Here is a 21,362-nt window from a genome sequence, read left to right as displayed (position 1 = left end):
TCACTAGTGATCATTTTTACCGATCGCGCTCCTCTAAAGTATTTGTTCACAAAGCAAGATGCAAAACCCCATCTCCTTCGATGGATCTTACTTTTGCAAGAATTTCACATTGAAATAAAAGATAAAAAAGGGGTAGAAAATGTTGTGGCTGACCACTTGTCCCGTCTACCATGTCAAGAGCTAAATCAGTTTGAGAGCCCAATCCATGATTCCTTTCTAGATGAACAATTATTTCAAATAAGTAGTCACTCTACATCACTTATCCTTCCATGGTATGCTGACATAGCAAATTATCTAGTCACTAGACAGATTCCAGATCACTGGTCTAGGTTAGATAAGCAAAAACAATTTCGGAAGGTGGTGACATTCTTTTAGGATGACCCGTACTTGTTCAAATATTGTCCTGACCAAATCATCCGTAGATGCATACTCGATCATGAGCAACAGAGTGTCATTAATTTTTGTCACACTCTTGCATGTGGATGCCATTTTCCTGTCAAGAAAACAGTTGCAAAAAATTTTCAGAGTGGATTTTATTGTCCAACACTGTTCAAGGATGTGTACAAGTTCTGTTTAAGTTGCGATCGATGTCAAAGGTTAGGAAGTCTGTCGAGGAGAAACATGATGCTATTACATCCGATCCAAGTGTTAAAAGTCTTTAACTGTTGGGGTATGGATTTTATGGTCCCATTTGTCAATTCATTTGGACATGAATACATCTTACTTGCTGTCGACTATATGTTCAAATAGGTCGAAACGATCCCGGTCAGAACAAATGACCATAGGACTATAGTGAAATTTTTGAAAGAAAACATATTCAGTCGATTTGGGATGCCACGAGCGATCATCAGTGATGGGGGTTCCCATTTTTGTAATAAAGTTGTGGCAGAACTAATGAAGAAATATGATGTTCTGCACAAGGTTACAACACCATACCATCCCCAAACCAATGGTCAAGCCGAATTAGCCAATAGGGAGATTAAGCGCATATTAGATTAATTATCATATCTTTAACCTCTCACTGATTTATCTTTCTTGTGTCGGTTGCATCCACAGTGGAAGCCAAAGAAGTTCAAGATTATGTTATCAATCTGTTAGGGAAACCTTGATTTAATTTGTTACCCTTTCATATTCATTTATTTAGGATGCCATTTTATCTTTTTTTTTTTAGTATCAAAGGGAAGACTCTACCAAGACTTTTGTAGAACTAAAAGAGTCGCCATGGACACCCCAAGGGCATAGCCCGGTGGTCTTGACAATTTCGTTTGGAGCCTTTTCCATCATAGTCAGAGTGTTGTTCTGGGATCGAAACCGAGGGCCACCAAGTTCTTTGATTTAACTCCTTCGCCATACTCTGGGGCTAGTAGATGAGGGCGCTCGTGATATGGCGTTACCAAAAAATTGAAAAAAAAAAAAAAAAGAGCTGCCATGGACGACAGGCTCTCTCTCTCTTTCTCGCCGACGCCCATATCCCTGGGTGGTCGACCGTCGGTCGACTCCTTCTGGGTAAAGTAAGCGACCTTTACAAAATTTTTTGGGCCCCTCTTTTTGGGGGCCAAGAACTAGTTGGTCGTTGCTTGTCAGTGGCCTCCTAGACAAGGACGACCACCTTAGCAAACTCCCCCTCCCCCTACTATAGGGGCCAACGACCTCATTTTGGGCAGGGTTGGCGACCTCTGCAAATTTTTTGGGGCCCCCACTTTTTGGGGGTCCTAAGCATAAGACCCATTGACCTATGCGGGCTGTATTCTAGATCCAAAATTAGAGCAGAGACCCTCACAAATAATGTATAATTGAAAGTCGGAATGCTTCATACATCAAGAATTTGTTGGTTGTAAACCTTACAGAACAGTGAAGAATGTTTACAGTCTTTGCTGGGATAAAAGAATTGACAACCCTACACTCAATTTCCTATTCCTATTTTCTAGTTTCTCTCTAAATTGTGAACAGTATGAAAATTTGAAGTTCTAAAAAAATCCCAATAAATAAACAAACACATAAAAGAAGCAAAGAAAACGAGTAGATCAAAACTTCATTCACAAACTAAAAACCCAATCCCTTAAAATCTTCCTCCAACAAGCAGCCCAGCAGCTGCATAGGAGCATATCATAGGATGAGCATGGGGTTTCATTCCCCAATCTTCACTGTCTAAGAACTAAGCAGCAAGCACGAATTCCAGCCATTTCACATCAGCCAACGTTCCACCTCTAGTAATTTGATCGATCAATTTCATCACGACTTCCAGTTCCCCCGTATGCCAGAAGAGAGAACCAATAGTGTTGCTGGACCATCCAGAACAGGTAAATTCAGGTCATTATAACTTAATAAGCCTTGAATAGAAGTCCGAGAACAGAAATGAAGATGGAAAGAGAAACTGTTCGACAGCTAAACGTTCTCTTGCTTCTGGTCAATGGTCATGGCCATTGGATGCATCCATCCACCTATTTAACTTTGCTGAAACCAAGAGCAGCAACAGATCTCGGCGATGTCCAAGAGCCTACTAATATAGCTTTATTCTGGTTTTGATGGGGGCACGGCAAATTGGGCACAGTCCAAGGTCTTCTCCACATTCACAGCATGTCTGCGATTTGCTTTTCAGTAAGACTAAAAACCCAAGAGGAAATATGTCATGAAGAAAGAATGGAGAACCTCTTATGTTTAGAGAGTAATTTACCTGATGTCCGCAACCAAAAGCCATGTCCTTTAGATTAGTGAGACAAATCGGGCAAACCTTTAACAAAACAAGAATATGTAAAAGATTAGTAACCCCATCCCTACGGCACGGTGATTATGGAGGATAGAAAATGTGATTTTTGTTGGCGTCGCAGATTGGGGAAGCAGCTAGTTTAACTCAATGGGATGGACTACATTATATGTGAACGTTTACTTACTCGATTATCATTAACAGAATTGGAGAGAGAGTTGCCGGTTACTGTGTCATATTCTGGATAAAGAGGGGTTCTAAAACTATGCTGGAAAGTGCTCGAGTGGTGTGGCTTTGAGCTATTGCCAAGAGAAGCTGCAAGAGGTGGGGGAAGAGCAACCCTGTTTGGAGCATCCTCCGTCTGTTGACTGCTTAGAAAACAAAGAGAAAATATATGAGTAGATTTGTTTCTGCAACTGTAGACTAAACTCTAAATGAAAGAATTAGTTTACCCCAATATGTTCAATTCAATTGTTGCTTTGTATTGAGAAGGTATTTCCATCAAAGCAGCAAGAGCAAATTCCGTCTGTTTCCTTATTGGATCCACCTTCTTCGACATTATTTCGGTGAAATTCACAAACTGTCAAAGACAAAAAGCAGTCCCGATCAATTAAGCGAGTGTTGAAGAGTTGTTGACATGGGAAGACACAATATTTTGCTACTCAAATTACACAAACTAGCTGGTGCAAACCTGAAAATTGTCGAAGGCTCGAGCAGGGATGTTATCGTCAAAATCCCTCATCATGTCCCAAGGTCCGTCTCCTACTCCAACTAAGATAATTGACAAGGGGTACTCGCTGCAGTTACAACAACAACAACGTATCAAGCCTTATTGCCATTATCTGGGGTCTTCATCCTCTGTGAAGCCTTTATAGCTCATCATAACTAAGAGCATTGATGGTCTTTCTAACTATGATCAAAAGCTTAAGCTACGGAAAACGTTTTACCTGGCTTTGACAATAGCATCGATAGTCTTTCGTTCCTGTGGGCTGAGATGACCATTTGGCGTATCAATACTTCTTGTGACCTATGGACAGGCAATTTCCATGAAGCATATATAAATATTGAAGTGAGCAAATGAATAACGTATGATGATGATCAAATTCACTTGCTCCTACTAATCCTAGTAGTATAAATTTTCAGCCAAAACGTATTCATCTGTTTCTTTACAAGATTAACTAACAATTATTAGAAACTCCAAGCATTCATGGCTAGTAAATCTGGAAGATGCTGAAACGAAACAAATCAACAACCAAGATGAAGTCTCTGTCAGGGGAATCACCTGACCATCAGCAATTAGTAGCAACACATGGTACTGGCTTCCACTTTCCTCAACAATGCTCGTAGCCATTTCGATTATGGGTGCGAAAGAAGTAGGTCCTGAAAGTCGAAGATGTGGAACTATTTCTCTGTATCGTCTCAACACTTGCTCAAATCCATCACAAAATCTCCCGTCTGGGTAAAAGCTGAAAACATCTTGATCATGGGTTGAGGCTGCAAAAAATATAAACAAGAGAGACACAAATCATCTCCAAATCCTAATGCTGATTCTAGGCAAGCACGTGTGGACTCTTTATCTTGCAAACAATAATTACCGTCTCCAAATCCAAAACAAGGGATTAAGTTATCCTCATCAAAAGCAGATAAAGTTTTCCCAATAATGGATATTGCTTGTTCATAGGGATTTAGATCATTCCCGATGTGATGTAAACTTCGCCGGTGGAATGACCTGGAACCTGAGGTTAAGAAAAGAAAAAGAAATCAGATTGCTCGGTGGAAATTAGTTACTAGGATTTCAAAGTATATGAACATATAGGTCTGAACCTGTCCACTCATTGCTCTTTGTAAAATCGATACCAACAATGAGATTAGAGGACTCTAGTCCTGCATAGGCAAGTGCATCAGTAACCTGCAGAGAAGGAACAAGAAAAATACCGTTTTAAGTCTTAAAATGCTGATATTTTTGCTAGTTCCCATCAAGCTAAGTACATGATAAAATTGTTTTTTGTTGTGAATGTTAAGATAAGTAAACATGCACCCATGTTTGAATCTGTACTAATATAAATTAGAAGGATGAGCCTGCAGGAGGTTACAAAGATGTTGCAGTTAGGGAGCTGATCTTCTAAATTAATGTACGCGCAATGACAGATAAACTGAGTCCAAACTTGAGAGGAATCGTTGATTTGATCTAGAATTTTAAATTTTTCGAGATTGGAGCTCGCCATATTTCATTTTCCTCTTCCATGAATGCTGGAGGAATACTAAAATCTGATTTAGTTTGTTTGAAATCAATGACTAGAAGCATATTTTTGTTCAGAATTTGCTTAATACAATAACAATAGTCCACAAACACGCAAAAGGGCAGGAAAAAGATTGTTTGCTTCTTCTGCATAGTTTTTGCGTGGCGAAGCACCAAAACTGCCAAGTGAATAAAAGTTGACAAGGGAAGAACAAAATTGCAGTGATTTCGGGTTTAACCTGTTCCAACGTCTGGTAATTATCAGCTATCCTCGAGTATTTGGTATCCAAATTCCGAGAAGGATAGGGAGATTGAGCTGCATAGCCATAACTTGAGGAGGCATGGTGATGCTGAGGAGTGTAATACGGGATCTGTTGCGGAGGAGGAGGAGGGTACGATTCTTGATTGAATGAAGATGATGAACCAAATGAAAATTGCCTCCGGCTTGTCCCTTTCGAACTTCTACCTCCCATAAATAACAATTAGGCTCTTCAATTTGCAGACTAATAAAACCCTGGAAGTGCAACAAAAACCAACTTCTTAAACCTTCCCAAAACACCCAGATTAAAAAAATCTTTCTGCTCTGATCCTGTTGCAAAGAACTATAGTACTAATTGCAATTCTGTACATATATAGCAAGGCCTGAATGACTTTCAAACTTCGAGACAATATGAAATATAAGACCATAGGAGAAGTCTGGCGGCCACAAGTAATTGACCGAATCAAACACCGACTTTACAAACTGTAGATGCCAATTTCGTTGACCTTCGGATATATATTCACATATTCGCAAAGCTCCTGATCTAGAGAGAGGCATGATCAAGAAAATGCAAATCGGCTTCAAATTTGCAGAAACACAAAATATAATATATATATATATATATATATATACGACAACGTTATCGTACACGTAATTTCATTTGAGGAATCAAATCAGGATTAAACAATAAGCGTCCATGGTTTCTTTCGACGAAAGTAGGTGAAAGTATATATAGGGGTTAGATGAATAAAAACACGAAATATATCCTCATCAGCCGCGTTTGCCTAATCAAAGTATCCGTTGTTTCCCGGGTAATTCCCTTCTGAGAAACTGAAAGTTGATTTCGTATTGGGTTGAAATGAGGGTCCAATTTTACGGATTGTTAGGATTGAGACGCAAGAAAGGGTTGCGAGTGCAACTGCTGCGCAATTGCAGGGGAGGGTAGGTCCCAGCCTAGGGAGGTTGTTGGGTTAGGATAATAGGCCGGGCCCTTCTTTCTTTTTTTTTTTCATTTAGATATTATTGGGCTCATTTTAACATAATAACTTGATATTTTTGGATTATGCTCTATTATTGACGTTCTCAACTACCCTGTCCCTAAAATTATACTGAGGAAGTAAATTGAAAGATGTGCCCAAATGATCAAGATGATAAGTCTTAGCACCACTAATATCACTTCTAAGATCCTCTCTTAAAAGAAAGTATTTTACTTCACTCAAGAATCGAACTCACACTAAAAATCTCCAGACAAGTTTCCGGTCTATCCCCTTTACCACTTTACTATGCCCTTCGAGCATAAGAGCTTGATATTTGATTCGAGAGAGATGATCTGTAAGGGAATTGGTGTATGGGTTCCACCTTTCTTATAGGGCTCACTCTCTTCTTTCTCAACTTATTTGCAGCCAATAAATTTTTTGTTGTTATATATCAGAATTCAAATCCGATCAAATGTACTATTGAAAGAGATGGTACGTACTAAAGTGGCTCTTTTTCTGGGCCATATCACATCAAATCCAATTGATAAAGGCCACACCCCCGGTTAAATTTTTCTTTCTAAAATTAGTCAATACCCTCTAGTTTGTGAGTTTTTCCTAAACTTTTCCTATTTAGACTTAAGGACGAAAATGTTTAGGATATGTTCAGTTGAAAAAAATATTTTTTTTTTATTTTTAGATTTTAATTTTTTATTGAATAATTAAATCTCTCATTGATTTTTTTTATTTTTGAAATTTTTATTATGAATTAAAAAACATACTTTTGATATTTTCTTTAAATGAATAGTACAAATTTTTTAAAATGCTAATAAGAGTGAAATCGATTATAACTGAATCAAATTGATCAAAAATTATGAACCAAACCGAACTATATACAATAACTGAACCGAATCGATCGACTAACCCCAACAAACCGAACTAACCAAAACCTAAATTGTGATGACCGAGAACCGAACCGAAAATTGAACTGGAAGAAAAAAATAACCCAAAGATCGACCTTGCTATTGTTGTTGACCACCTAGCCGGGCGACGATTCCAATGCTCGGAACAAATCATCGAATTCCCCCAACCACGGTGACCCACGTACCCAAAAATTAAAAGTATCTAATGGTTAGATTTTAGTAAATCTAGGTTTCAAACTTTCAATGTAAAAGAAAAGTAGCCGGAAAACTTACTGAAAAACTATCGGCGTTGTCTTCGTCTTCGACCTTCGTCTTCTTCTTCGCCATTGGCGACGGCGACAAATGGTGGAAGGAGAAAAAAGAGATGAAGACGAAGAGCCTTCGACCAGTGCCTGATCTACGAAGCATCGAAGAGCCTTCGCCTTCGCCATCACCATCGAATCGCCTTTATCTTTCGCCAGCGAATTGCTTTCGTCTTTGCCAGATCTATGAAGACTCAAACTTGAAAAGAAGAGAACACGAAGTCGAAATGGCGAAACGCGAGAAAGAGATAGAGAGAGAGAAGAACGAAGAGAAGTACAGACAGGCCCATGCGGTGTCGAGCCTGCATGAGAGAGGTGTGACCAGTTCGGTTCGACGCAGGGGGGACGGGGGGTGGGCGTTCAGTATTTGCCACAACTTCAATTCGGTTCAATTTTTTGAATATTTTTAACAAAATAACCAAACCGAATCAACCGAACTTTTTGGTTCGATTCAATTAGTTCAATTTAATCGAACTTTTGTTCACCCCTAAATGTTAGGATATTGCTAATTATAGAATTAGAATTGAAATCTAAAAACATTTCTAAACGTTGACAAAATATTGTTAAATTTTTCTTTCATGTGATTCGGTCTTTTTTTTTTTTTTCTTCTTCTAAACTGTAGCCAAAAAGATTCAGACTACTTCTCTAATTCAGAAGTTCCCCCCAATATTTTTAGAAACTCCACTCTTGCCAGTTCTTAATTTTGGGCTGAAGGAAATCCACTGATGAATTGAAGTGATTATATATATTCACATATTCGCAAAGCTCCTGATCTAGAGAGAGGCGTGATCAAGAAAATGCAAATCGGCTTCAAGTTTGCATAAACACAAAATATATATATATATATACGACAACGTTATCGTACACGTAATTTCATTTGAGGAATTAAATTCAGGATTAAACAATAAGCAGCGTCCACATGGTTTCTTTCGTCTAACCAGGTGAAGTATATATATATATATAGGGGTTAGTTAGATGAATAAAAACAAGAAATATATCATCATCAGCCGCGTTTGCCTAATCAAAGTATCCGTTGTTTCCTGGGTAATTCCCTTCTGAGAAACTGATAGTTGATTTCGTATTGGGTTGAAAAGAGGGTCCAATTTTACGGATTGTTAGGATTGAGACGCAAGAAAAGGTTGCCAGTGCAATTGCTGGTTACTTTCCATGGGAGGGTAGTTCCCAGCCTAGGGAGGTTGTTGGGTTAGGATAATAGGCCGGGCCCTTCTTTTTTTTTTCATTTAGATATTATTGGGCCATTTTTACTTAACACAACTTGATATTTGATTCTAGAGGGATGATCTGTCGGCGGGGTTTCACCTCCCTTATAATAGGGCCTACACCCCTTTCTTTCTCAATTTTTATATTGTTAATGTCAGAATTCAAATCCAACCAAATATACTATTAAAGGAGACGGTACTAAAGTGGCTCCTTTTCTAGGCCATATCACATCAAATCCAGTCAGATTGGTAAAGGCCACACACCCCATAACAACTATAAAAGTTCTTCACGATGGCTAAATTTTTCTTTCTAAAATTAGTCAATACCCTCTAGTTTGTGAGTTTTTCCTAAACTTTTCCTATTTAGACTCAAGGAAGAAAATGTTTAGGATATATTCAGTTGTAAAAAATATTTCTAATTTTTTATTTTAACCTTTTATTGAATAATTAAATCTCTCATTGATTTTTTTTTTTTGAAATTTTTATTATGAATTAAAAAACATACTTTTTTGATATTTTCTTAAAATGAATGCTACAGATTTTTGAAAATGTTCGGATATTGCTAATTATAGAATTAGAATTGAAAACTAAAAACAGTTCTAAACGTTGACAAAATATTGTTAAATTTTTCTTTCGTGTGATTCGGTCTTTTTCTTTCTTCTAAACTGTACCCAAAAAGACTCAAAAGACTTTTTCTCTAATTCAGACGTTACCACCCCCCCCCCCCCCCCCCCCCCCCCCAAATATTTTTTGAAATTCCACTCTTCCCAGTTCTTAATTTTGGGCCGGAGGAAATCTCCAGATGAACTGAAGTGATTATATCGGGCCTCTTCACGACTGTCAAGGCAACCATGAGACCTTCTCATTGGACCCTACACAATACAGTATTCTCAGGTTCTCCCTGAAAATTTTCGAGATTATCAAATAAGTGTGCTATTTGGGCCGTTGAGATACTGCCATGACACATAGCAAGCCTTTGACACACACACACACACACACACATATCTAGACACTGAAGAGGCCCAATTGTACGACCGAGTAAGAGTGGCCGTGCCCAGGACCCGTGACTTTTCCGGCAGTCCTTACATTATACGATATTTGCAGATTGTATCACAATCTTTCCAAATCTTCCAGTGCCCCAGTAAACTATTATGTCATTTGCTACGCTTAGTACAGTTACCTCGGCCACGTTTCTTGTTCTTTACAACAACATATCCACCCTTTAGGAAATCAGTTATATAAATTCTAGATTTTCATATATTTCTGCCACATCTCTTGTTCTTTATGAGAATTTAAACCCATAACTTTATCAGATGTATGGATGAACGCCAAATATTACTCCACCTCTCACCAATGAACAGAATATGAATCTCATCTAGCTAAAATCAAATAAAAAAAAAATCCATAAAATATCGTAAGCTCAGATTTCTAGTCGAGATTCAACTGTAACTTCTTACATTTTTTTACTGAAACAGGTGGGAAGTATCATGCCACTCCTTTACTATGACTAGAACGTAAATAAACATAATCTTTCCATTACTTGGGAAGGAGTAATTACTACTTGAGATTCCTAGTGTAAAAGCCTTGATCGAAATCATTAGATTGGTTGGGCAGAAAACCAAATTAGCATTACACCTTTTGAGTCCAGATAAGTTGTGCACTTCACCCAAGAGCAACTTCTTCCTGTAAGTAGAGTATGTTATATACAGTAAGTAGCTCAGAGACGTGAGTGAAGACAACATATGCCCCTGGCAGGCTAGCAACTGCAGCGTGCTTTATTGCCATTTGCTGGGATTAGCTACTCAAAATGAATGCCTCAAAAAATGTGCATGTCATCCAGCCGTGGACAACCACATGAAACTTCACGTTTTTGGCTTCTTTGGAGGGGCCATATCTCCATAGTCTGCCTTCCGCTTTATCCCCAGAAAGTGCTCGACCTAAAAGAGTACAGCAAAAATTTCAAGACTTAGAAACAGATTTGTATAGGAGTATAAATAACACTTGATTGACTTAGCATCCCAATCAACCTCATGCATGCAAAAGGTTAGGGTCCGTTTCCTTGGGCATTTATTTTCAATTTTCATTTTCAAAATTTTGACAGTGAAAATAACAGATTGCGTGTGATTACTTGTTCTCATTTTCAAAAATAACATCTCCAATGCATGAAGGTCTCCACTTTAGGAGGATAGGGGGAAGGTCATTCCCCTATGCAGCCTTTCTTTGTTTTGTTTTCAAAAAAGATCAGAAGTTATAAAAATATTTTGAGAAAATGAGAACACCATTTTGTTTTTATTTCTTTCCCTTCCCCTTCCGTATGGGCCTACCTGTAGATCTCTCTCCCTTCCCACGACTGGCTCTTCTCCACCACTAGTGGGAGTTGCCAAACATTGCCAATGGAGAGGAGGGAGAAGAAATTATCATCATCAAATACACTTTATCCTAACCAAGCTAGGACTAGTGATTTGCATTCACTATGTCAATTGACTTCTAAAAGTCACATAGACAATACAAATCTGCGAAAAATTTTATACCGGATGCCCTTCTTGACACAACCCTCTAATGAGGGAATGATAAGATAAAGTTCAAACATCACTGTCATATGGAAAAATTTCACAAGATGGCTAGAATGAAGATAATGTCATTTTTCAACACAGTTGATATTGTGAAACTAACCAGTATAACATGGAAACATAACTAGGAGGGAGAAGAAATAAACAAATAAAATATAAAGCAAAATAAAATTATCAAAAATGATTTCATTTTTCTAACTAAAAACAAAAAAATAAAAACCAAAATGTTACTAATAACAGAAAACTGAAAACCCTTCGAATAATTACATGAATTATTGCTGGTCATCAATCTCAGCAATGAGGGAAAGACCAAAGGGTGTCAATACGCCACAGAATGGCAAATATAGTTAGAATTAACAAGCAATAATTGGGAGACAATATCTCAGGTCGTATAAAAGTGTTTCTATCAATTCCCTTTTTGTTAATTTGATTATTAAAAATGCCTTCTTTTTCCAATCATTGGTCCAATACAAAAAAAAACGTAAAAGCATTTCCTAAATAACTTGGCCAAACACTACACAAAGTGCCTTAGTGATTCTTGAAAAACACTTTCACAGGACAGACTTTAAACAAAGAATTGAAGAGTAAGAGCAGCTAGTGAGTGAGTTCAGTAGTTGCTCATATAAAATTACTGACTCTAGAGATATAATAATAGGGAGAAGACAAAATTGTTTCTAGCACCAACAAAACCAAGAGCATCCCTTGTTTCAAAGAGTGGACAGTTATTCACATTTCATTTGATGGTAAGATACAAATTAAAAGCTAAGCAATGATAATCCTAGAGGTTTTCCAAGGGAAAAATAGAGATGTCTCCAACATGACCAATGATATGTAGAAGTATTGAACTAATTTTCTTGTCTCATTTGAGAACATAAATTTTTTTATACAAATGCCAAACATGCATTGTGGATAAGTTAGAGAGGAGATAGAGGGGGATGCCTTTTGGAAATTATGGTCAGACGCCATGGACAAAAACCTTGTAGCACTAAGCAAGATATTTTGACAGTCATACAGAGAGAGAGAGAGAGAGAGAGAGAGAGGGGGGGGGGGGGGGGGGGGGGGGCAATGATACGCTGAAGTTTGTTGTTCTATCAAAGGAACAACATACTAGGAAATTGTGAAGATCTACATGCTATCTCAAATTAAGTCCTCATCCCAAATAACTAAAGTTGAGAATGTGCTATCCAAAATGAGTATGTCATGAGAACGATTGTTTATGGGGGGCTTAATTGTAATTAGTCAATTGTTAGTTGATTGTAGAACAAGCAGGAATGGTGGTTAGGCAGTTAGGCCTAAAGTTTGAATTTGAATAATTGTAATTGGCCAAGTGGCCCTTGGTGCCTAGGGGAGCTGGATCAGTATATAATACACTGAGTCCTCTCTCCTGAAGCATCTTTTGAGAATTACCAATTCATCAATTCTCTCTTTCCCGCCAATTCTCTCTCTCTCTCAATTCTCTCTGTTTTCCCCTCTCAATTCCCTTGATTCTTCTCGGATTGAGAAGAATTAACCGTCAGAATTCGGCTCTGACAGAGTACTGAGTATGTGCTACCTTAATTGAAACCTGATACCCAAATAAATAAAGAAGTTGGGAAGATCCACATCCTATCTTGAGAGTAGAAGTCGTCATATGTGGAAGTTCAACATTTGAAGGGAAAGATTATAGAATCATGGGCATCTGCTGACCTAGTACTGGGTGTACCATGTGGGTAATCATGACATATATACCCACATTACTAATGCATCCAAAAGCATATCAGAATAAGGTCAGTCTCCATGTGCATAGAAAGACACGGACGAGGAAAAAATAACATAAGAAAAGGTACACTGACCTTTCTGTCTCCAAGCATGGGTGTCAAGCCCCCAGGAAGGTCCTTCTCAACTGTAGCAAAACCGCTTCTAGGATCACTAGTTTGCCTGCAGTCAATTGAAAGCAAGCAAGTAGAATAAAGTAAGTCAGATGAATAAATTGCAGCCAGAAACATATCTTTATTACAGATACCACATTCAAAATTAAGCTTCACTATTTTAGTACATCCTGTTCCTCTAGGCAAACAGCATCCTAGCAGGTTGTATACTAGCTTTTTGTTTGTGTGTGTGTGTGTTTTTTTTTTTTTTTGGGAGGGGGGGGGCACTTGTACACATTGTCAACCACTTAAATAAATAATACAAAATTACAAGTTTAAAAAATTCAAGTAGAAATCAATCACGAAACAAAAACATGAGTTGTATTTTTTAGCAAAATTTTTTAATTTCAATAATTTTAAATCCAAAATCTTTTAACCTATTTATTAATTGTGCTTTCTAAAATAGATATTAGGAATATCTATTTATATTTATTCCAAAAAGGGAAAATGTAACAACAAATTTTCATTATCTAATAAATTGGAATTGTGTTTGTAACATGAAAAAAGAATAAGTAATAATAATTTTTACATCTGTCTATCAAATAATTTATCTACTGATGTCTTTACAAAGCCATGTCCTTGTTTCCCTTAAAATTGTTGTGCTGGCATCTCCATGTCATAATATACTTTCTATATTGCAGATGAAAAAATTAACAAATTGAAGACATGAACAATGGCATTGCAACAAAGAACAAATTTATAATTAAAAAAATATAGCTACGAGAATTCCACCAGTGACCAGATTGATCACAGGAAGAACTGTACAAGTTAGCTTAATCCAGCATTGTTGGGAAAATCCTTCTCCCCTTTCTCTTCATTCTGATATGGTGGCCCTATATTATGCTCTGGGGGGGAAAAAAAAAGAAAAAGAAAGAAAGGAAAAGAATAGAGGATGGGTGAAAAGGTTTTGAAGTAAGCAATAGAACAGGTAAGTACATTGGTGCCATGCATCTTTGCATCACAGATGATGCTCTTTTTATTTTGAGACCTCTGGAGAGAGAATTGAGAGTGCTTTCATTGCAATGCAGTGTTGGGATTACGCATTAATATTTGCTAAAAATAAAATTATTGCTGCTTGAATGGATGATGAGAACCCTGCCTGTGGATCACTATTTACAGCTGGTCTGAAGCTCAGATAAGGAGGGTTACGTTAAAAGTAGCTAATAGCCAACATGAAACTCATCAGATCAAACAACATAAATTCTAGACAAATAGAAAATCATTGGGGGCATAACCCAATATCAGCATGCTGCTTATAAGAATGTTGTGAAAAATGAGCTAGGGTTGTTGCATCAATGCCCCGATATAGTGTTGCATTCTTGCAATCATAGATGAATGCTACTAAAGAAGTTAGTCCAGACTCCAGAATCATAGATTAAGAATTGAATCATGGAATATTGGGACTTTGATAAGAAAATCTATGAGCGAGGAACATGATGATTGGGAGAAAATTTAATATTATGTGCCTCCAAGAGATGAGATGGGTTGAAGAGAGGCTAAAATGAGGAAAGAATTTGGATATAAACTTCGTATTCAGAGAAGGATGGGGCAAAGAATGGAGTGGATATTATCGTGGATCAGACTTTAAATGATGGGATAATAGATGTGAAAGAGAATAGGAGATTGGATTATTGCAGCTAAACTTGTTATAAGAAATAGATTATATATATGTTTTGTACATATGCCCCACAAGCTGGGTTAGGTGAGGATGAAAAGACAAATTTATGGAAAGATTTAGAGGGGTCAGTACAAGAAATACCTAGAGGACAGAAGATAATTATAAAAGGTGATTTAAAATGGTTATGAGTAGAGAAAGTAATGGGCTTAGAGATGTACATGGAAGTTATGAATTTGGAGACAGAAATAAAGAGGGTAAAGCAATTATGGATTTTGCCATGACATATGAGCTCATCATAGCCAATACTAGGTTTAATAAATGAGATGGGCACTTGGTCATATATTAAAATGGAATATCAACTGCCCAAATAGACTACTTATAAGACAAGACAACCACTTATGTCATTCGTATTGTAAAGCTATACTGGGAGAATCCTAACCACCCAATATAAACTTATTATCATTGATATTCTCATAAAAAATGAAAGAGAAAATTTAGGGATGCCAATGGTTACCCTACCTTGTGGGTACCTGTCAAAACATTAGGGGAGGGTTTGGGTATAAAAGAATATCCATGGGGAGACGGGTAAGGTATTGAAAATACTCGCCAAATACAGGTAGGGTGGCAAGATAGGGTCCTCTACCCATACCTTACCCTGATACAGTTATTTTATATATATATAAATAATTTTATCTAATTTTGTATTACAATTCATAGATTCAAGGGAAAAAAATCCAAAACAAACATTCTCACAAACTTGAAACTTAACCTAGTTATAGCCTATCTTGCCTCTCACCTTTGTCACTGACAAACAAGCATGGTATTTTTTATTACTTAATGTATTGGAACAATTTACAATATTCCAATTGTTGCTTTTATATCTTTTTGCTTGTATTAACATTAGATTTCTTTGTTATCAAATTGGTGTGAAGTTATTTATTTATAAATGTGAATTTGTTAGAATGAAATATCTTAGGTATATGAGTACTCATGGGATACCCATTACTCATTACCATACAAGAATAGGGATAAAGGGTTAAACAAAATACCCCAAGGGTACACTTATTAGGCCAAGAACAGAGATGCGGGTATAGGGACAGGCAGAGGGGGACACCGCCATAACCTCCCCATTGCCAATCTCTAAGAAAATAATACAAAACGAACCTCAAGAATCAGATAATGGAATCTAAAAGGTGAAAGATAAATTACTTTAAAGGAAAAAGTGTGGTAAAAAATATTGAAATGAAGGATCGGGAAATCAAATGTGGATTGAAATAGCTACTGCTATTCAAAATATATAAAAAATGCTTTTAGGAGAGTCACATAGGAAAGCACCAAATGGAAAAAAAGTCTTGGTGGTGGAATGGCGAGCTATATAGAAAAATCATAATTAGTGGACCTTGCTATAACACATTCATAAATGTTGTAATGAAGAAAACTTAAAGAGGTATATCCTGGCCAAAAAAGAAGTAAAGAAGACAATTAGAGAAGCAAAGCTAAAAACTTATGGAATTTACACCTAAGACGTGACACCAAAGATGGGAAAAGAGATACATATAAATTAGCCAAGGCAAGAGAAAGAAAAAAGGGAGTTGAGTAAAGTAAAATGTATAAAAGACAAAAACCAAAACAAAATTAATAAATGAGAGGGAGGTGATCAAGGAGAGATTAAGGAGTATTTCTCAAAAATAATTAATGGATGTGGAGAAACAAGTGTAATGTAAGGGCAGTTACAAGAATAAAGAAGATGTTCAAAGTTCTGGAAGTTATAAAGGAATCAAGCTAATGAACCACACTAGAAAATTTTGGGTGAGTGTGATTAAGAAGAGAAGCCGACCTGTTTTGTAAACCCATTTAGTTTTATGCTTGGTAGGTCAAAAATAGAACTATATATTTATTGAAGTGCCTAATAGAAAGTTACAGAGATAACAAAAGGATTTTTATATGATGTTTATAGATTTAGAAAAAGCTTATGATGATTAATACGTTGGTAAGGGAAAAATAGTGTTTTCAAGGGAAAATTCAAAGTTTTAAAAACTATTAAGGTTAATGTCATCAAGAAATAAAATTAAGTTCTCCATCCATTGTTCCCCAATTTGGAGGAGACAAATAAAGCTTTGCAAGAGAATGGATGGCAATTTCATCTATTTCCATTCCATTCCATTACTATTGCCTCTCCTAAATTAGAATAACTATCATCCATCTATTTCCATCATTGTTGTTAAACTCGTGAGTCTAACTCGTATGAGTTTACGAGTCACGAAACTTTAAACAAGTCAACTCGCTTATAAACTCAAATTTTCAAATAATCGGAATTGACTCGTGATTCTATACTATAAACTCAGATTTTCATAGAAAAAAGTAACATCCAAGTAAATCATTAGTAGAAATCTACATTATGTTGTTAAGAATCTACATTACAACGTGATGGTGGATGGATCATGGATGAATGATGACAAATGGACTTAATTTTTGGAATTTTCATATTATTTAATATTTTTGAAATTAATAGATGAAATTATTTTAAAAATAGGTACAAACATGTATTTCATTCATAAGAAATAAGGTTGTAAATTGTAATAATCATGTTATTAAGTAATATTAATTCATTTTTTATAAAATTATGTCATTATGAACATATATTTACATACATTAAAGGGTATTTTAATTGTTCCTAAAATCTCACGATTTTACGATATGAGTTTATGGACTCTCTTTCGATCCACTGTAAAATCTCAAGTTTAACAACCTTGATTTCCATCCCATCCCCCTCCCACATGCACTGCTAGTGCCATTATTACCCCCAATAACTTTGGGGAGCAAAGGCAAGTCAATTCTATTGGAAGTCGGCAAAACATCACATTATCCTCCCCCCCCCCCTCCCCCAACAAGGTTCACGCCCTTGATAACTTCTAACTAGGCCAAGTTCCACAGGGAACAGGATAACTTCTAAGAGCAGGAGTAGTTTATCTGTTTCTTAGACAGCACAATGTTTGCTATAGGAAAGTTCAGGATCAAAGCCAAGAGAGGAGGTTCACTGAAAGGCTTTTCATATACCAGAAAATCAATTATCAGAATGGCACAATTACTTCATTGCATTTCACGAAGCAAACAATTCTGGAACAAATTTGTGCATGATTTCATTTCACCCTACACACCCCCCCCCCCCCCCCACACACACACAAAAAAAAAGAAACATAAAAGGTTTTGGTAATGACATCTTTATTGTTCTTGTGTTTTTATTAACAACCACATTACAAGCATACCATTTGTCCCCACATACATTACCGTAACCTGAGCCATGCAAGCCCATAGGAGAACATGAAGAGTACATTCTGAACAAACAGGAAAAAACCTTTATTTGAGTAACTTGGAATTAGTTTACTCGATTAGGAAGAGACCTACCTGATGAAGGGAAGTTTGAAGCTTGATTAATTGATCTCTTTAATGGGGTATTTATGCAAGAAATATCCTACATCTCCTAAGATAGGAAAGAAATTTTGAAAAAACAAGAAGATAGGGTACATCAGTTACAGCAGGGTTTATCACTTGATTCTAATCTCCAACTAACTTTATCTCTTGATTCTTATCTCTTAGTTCTAATCTCCTTCTTATCTCTTTATCCTAATCTCTTAATTTCAGTCATAGGATAAGAGACCATCATTTTAGACTTTTGAATCCTCATTTTCATTCTTGGTATTCTTCAGCACGTTCTCCAGAATATCATTTTATTATAATACAGTAATCAATTTTTTTTTAGCCTAAGAGCTTAGAGGAGAGCATGAAAGTAGGTTCTCCAAAGATAATTCTACTATATCAAAGAAATCAATCTTGTTTTTGATTTTTTGGAAAGAGCATATCTAAGCACAGATACAAACACGAGAAGGATATGTCCTGACACTGTTATGTGAATAACACAATATTGAAGAACTCACAAACAAATGACTGGAAGGAAACACTACTAATTACTTCAGTTCTACTTTACAAAATTACATACTTATATTCAAAATCAATTAATTTTCTGCATTTTATCTGTTCTGCAAAATGAAGAATCTTAATATTGAAGCTTTTACTCATAAACAAAATGGAGATTTTGGCTTTCAAATTTTTAAAATTGAAAGCTTAAAAGAAGAGAGATTGACACACGCCAATTGATATTTTATAATTAATATTTACGTATTAAGTTCGTAAACCTATGTGTTTTATGTGCCTATGAAGTGAATGTTTATCCCCAGACTGATATGTGTACATGTATTCTCCAAATGTACAACATGACACATTTGGAATGTATGTTGTGCAGTGTCAACAGATGCTAGTTCCCAGAATAAACACATGCTTCTTAGAAGTGTACTTTTTAGGCATAGATGATGTTCTTTGAAATAGATAAAGGAAATATACATATTCCATCAAGTAGATAGCCACACAAGTAGTTAAACAAAGCATGATGACCCATTATTGACAGTGCCTAAAAAGGGTGATGGCAAGATTTAGGCATCAATAAGATAAAAGCACTGGTATTGACAAAGAAGCAGCTCCCAAGCAGAAATCACTACATGAGGCTGCCATATAAGCAAAACATTTTAGTGCCCAGAAGTCCTGCTATCCCTATCAGATGCTACTCTAATGTCATTAGAATTTCAGTAAATATATTGGCAACCACAACTATGTCAACAAATAAATAAGTAGTCATCAAAAAAGAAAAGGTACCCGGGTTTAACATGCCCACTGAGAACAAGATATGGTGTCTTCAACTGAGCTTGAGCTTCCCTCATCCTTTCCACAGATAATGATGGTGTATCAGAATTTTTCATTTGTTTTACCTTCAGTTCTTCTTGATATTGGCGCATGCGCTTCTCTTGTTTCATTTTCCCAGGCCCCTTGCCATGGAATTTGTGTGAAAGCAACCGGAAAGCTTCTTTTGGGGTCAACTGGCAACAAGCAAAGAATTAATGGTTACTACTATGGTTTAGTTCCTATCAAGTATAATATAGCTGCTAGCAGTCTAGCATGTATGTGAACAGACAAGAATGAGAAACCATAATAATTACCATCCAAATGTAGTAGCCGAACAGTACCCTTTAACCATACAAGTCACCACAATTAGGGATGAACATTTCATAGTAGTTATGTTACAAAGGAAATAGCTATTTTACAACAGAATTTATGAGGCAATAAAGGATTTGAAATTTTAAGGCCACAAACCTTCAATCTCTATAGAAAGGTGGTCACGTCTTAATAGAACACCAGGGTAGTTGCATAATCCTGATACAAAATCTTGCGAGAACATGCTACTACACTTTTCTACCATTAGACTACAAAGAATGGTGTATATCTTATTATAACTAGCCATTTGCTCCAAAAGTAATAAGAAGCATCATTAAAAGCATCAATGGCATGCCCCCCATGTACAAATAAAGACCAAAAGCTGTAGTATATCCAATCGACATAGTCCATACAGAAGATCTAAAATACTATATGATGCAAACCTGAAACAAAAGAACAAGAGTAATCCCAATTACTCAAAAACAATATCATTAACCAATGTCAATAATCAATGTTGTCTTCAATTACAACCTAAAAGGACTATTAATAAGCAACTAATAGATAACAATCTACTCTAACTAGGATTCCTTGATCCAAATCCCAATCTAATAAAGATTCTGCAAACTAAAGGAAATAAAAAGATATTAAAAGAGCGAGTGTACAAAACAAGGCTCCACAACAGCTCCTATCATCCATGCTGAAGACTCTAATCCCCAATCTATCTCCACCTTCATCCCCATAGGTTTGAATATTTCTAAGACTAGGATAAATAGGAAGGGAAATAAGGGGTTTCTTTGCCTCAATCTCTTTCACCAAATTTCATCCTCCTCACCAAGTAAATCAACACTTCAACAGATGTATCACAAATCTTCCAGTTAGTATCTAATTTACAGATAGTTACTGGAACCCCATATTTAAGCCAGAATCCACATGCTCAAGGTGGCTCAACCAAGGCCCTGGCCAAGCCAATTGGAGGCAATGAACCCAATTTGCATGCCCCGTCTCTTTTGTTCATCATCATTATAAACCCTAAATCCACTAGGTGTAGTCAGCTACATAAATTCTAATTCTCGAATCATTATCAATAATCATATCTTCTATAAGGCAATTATACCCTATGTCATGTATAAGGATTTCCATAAGGCCATAATCATATCAATACCTCTTCCACTACAACCTTCTTTTCTTCCAACCACTCACCGTAAAGCTATTTATCCTCTTTTCGCATGCCTATTCATCTTAATCACATCTCACACTCTTTTCTTTAACATCTGCCACCCAACCTTATTACCATGAATAATTCTAATTTCTAATTTACTTTTCTACTATGGTTACACATTTTCATTCAGCCACACTGATATTTTATACATAATGGTACTTCAACTTTGCAACAATACAAGCCATGTAACTAATATGGTCTTATACTTGTCCATGAAAACATGCTTTTTAACTTTAAAGGAATTTTATGATCCCAAGATGCTAGACGCACTTCTTCATTTTAACCATCTCACTTTGATTCAATGAGTAACATCTTCAATAATCTCTTATTCTTTTGAACAATTGTTTTAAGAAACCTAAACAGATCATTTCTAGAAATAGATTG

At 36.3% G+C, this 21,362-nt stretch overlaps 2 protein-coding genes across 4 annotated transcripts in view; both read right to left on the bottom strand.

Annotated features, from left to right (window-relative positions):
* Nucleotides 1–1,790: 1,790 nt before the first annotated feature.
* LOC127798535 (E3 ubiquitin-protein ligase RGLG5-like) lies at nt 1,791–5,988 on the bottom strand. The gene is made up of 10 exons (XM_052332158.1): nt 5,183–5,988; nt 4,529–4,613; nt 4,300–4,440; nt 3,987–4,198; nt 3,652–3,731; nt 3,396–3,501; nt 3,157–3,284; nt 2,892–3,072; nt 2,675–2,731; nt 1,791–2,581 (listed from the first exon to the last, which is right to left on the bottom strand). The coding sequence occupies exons 1-10, from the start codon at nt 5,414–5,416 to the stop codon at nt 2,501–2,503; spliced, it is 1,305 nt and encodes a 434-aa protein (XP_052188118.1). The 5' UTR covers nt 5,417–5,988; the 3' UTR covers nt 1,791–2,500.
* Nucleotides 5,989–9,981: 3,993 nt separating this feature from the next.
* LOC127796749 (SART-1 family protein DOT2) overlaps nt 9,982–21,362 on the bottom strand; it is a 47,061-nt gene continuing 35,680 nt past the window's right edge. For all 3 annotated transcript variants that reach the window (XM_052329110.1, XM_052329109.1, XM_052329111.1), the window contains exons 11-13: nt 19,424–19,644; nt 13,024–13,108; nt 9,982–10,558 (exon numbers count right to left, since the gene is read on the bottom strand). In XM_052329110.1, coding sequence (XP_052185070.1) covers nt 10,484–10,558; nt 13,024–13,108; nt 19,424–19,644 — 381 coding nt within the window. In that variant the 3' untranslated portion in view covers nt 9,982–10,483. The remainder of the gene's footprint in view (nt 10,559–13,023; nt 13,109–19,423; nt 19,645–21,362) is intronic.

This window comes from Diospyros lotus, chromosome 3, assembly GCF_014633365.1.
Source record: "Diospyros lotus cultivar Yz01 chromosome 3, ASM1463336v1, whole genome shotgun sequence".
Classification (NCBI taxonomy): Eukaryota; Viridiplantae; Streptophyta; class Magnoliopsida; order Ericales; family Ebenaceae; genus Diospyros; species Diospyros lotus.
The sequence above is the reverse complement of the archived record's forward strand: the minus strand, read 5'-3'. Positions and strand labels throughout refer to the sequence as shown.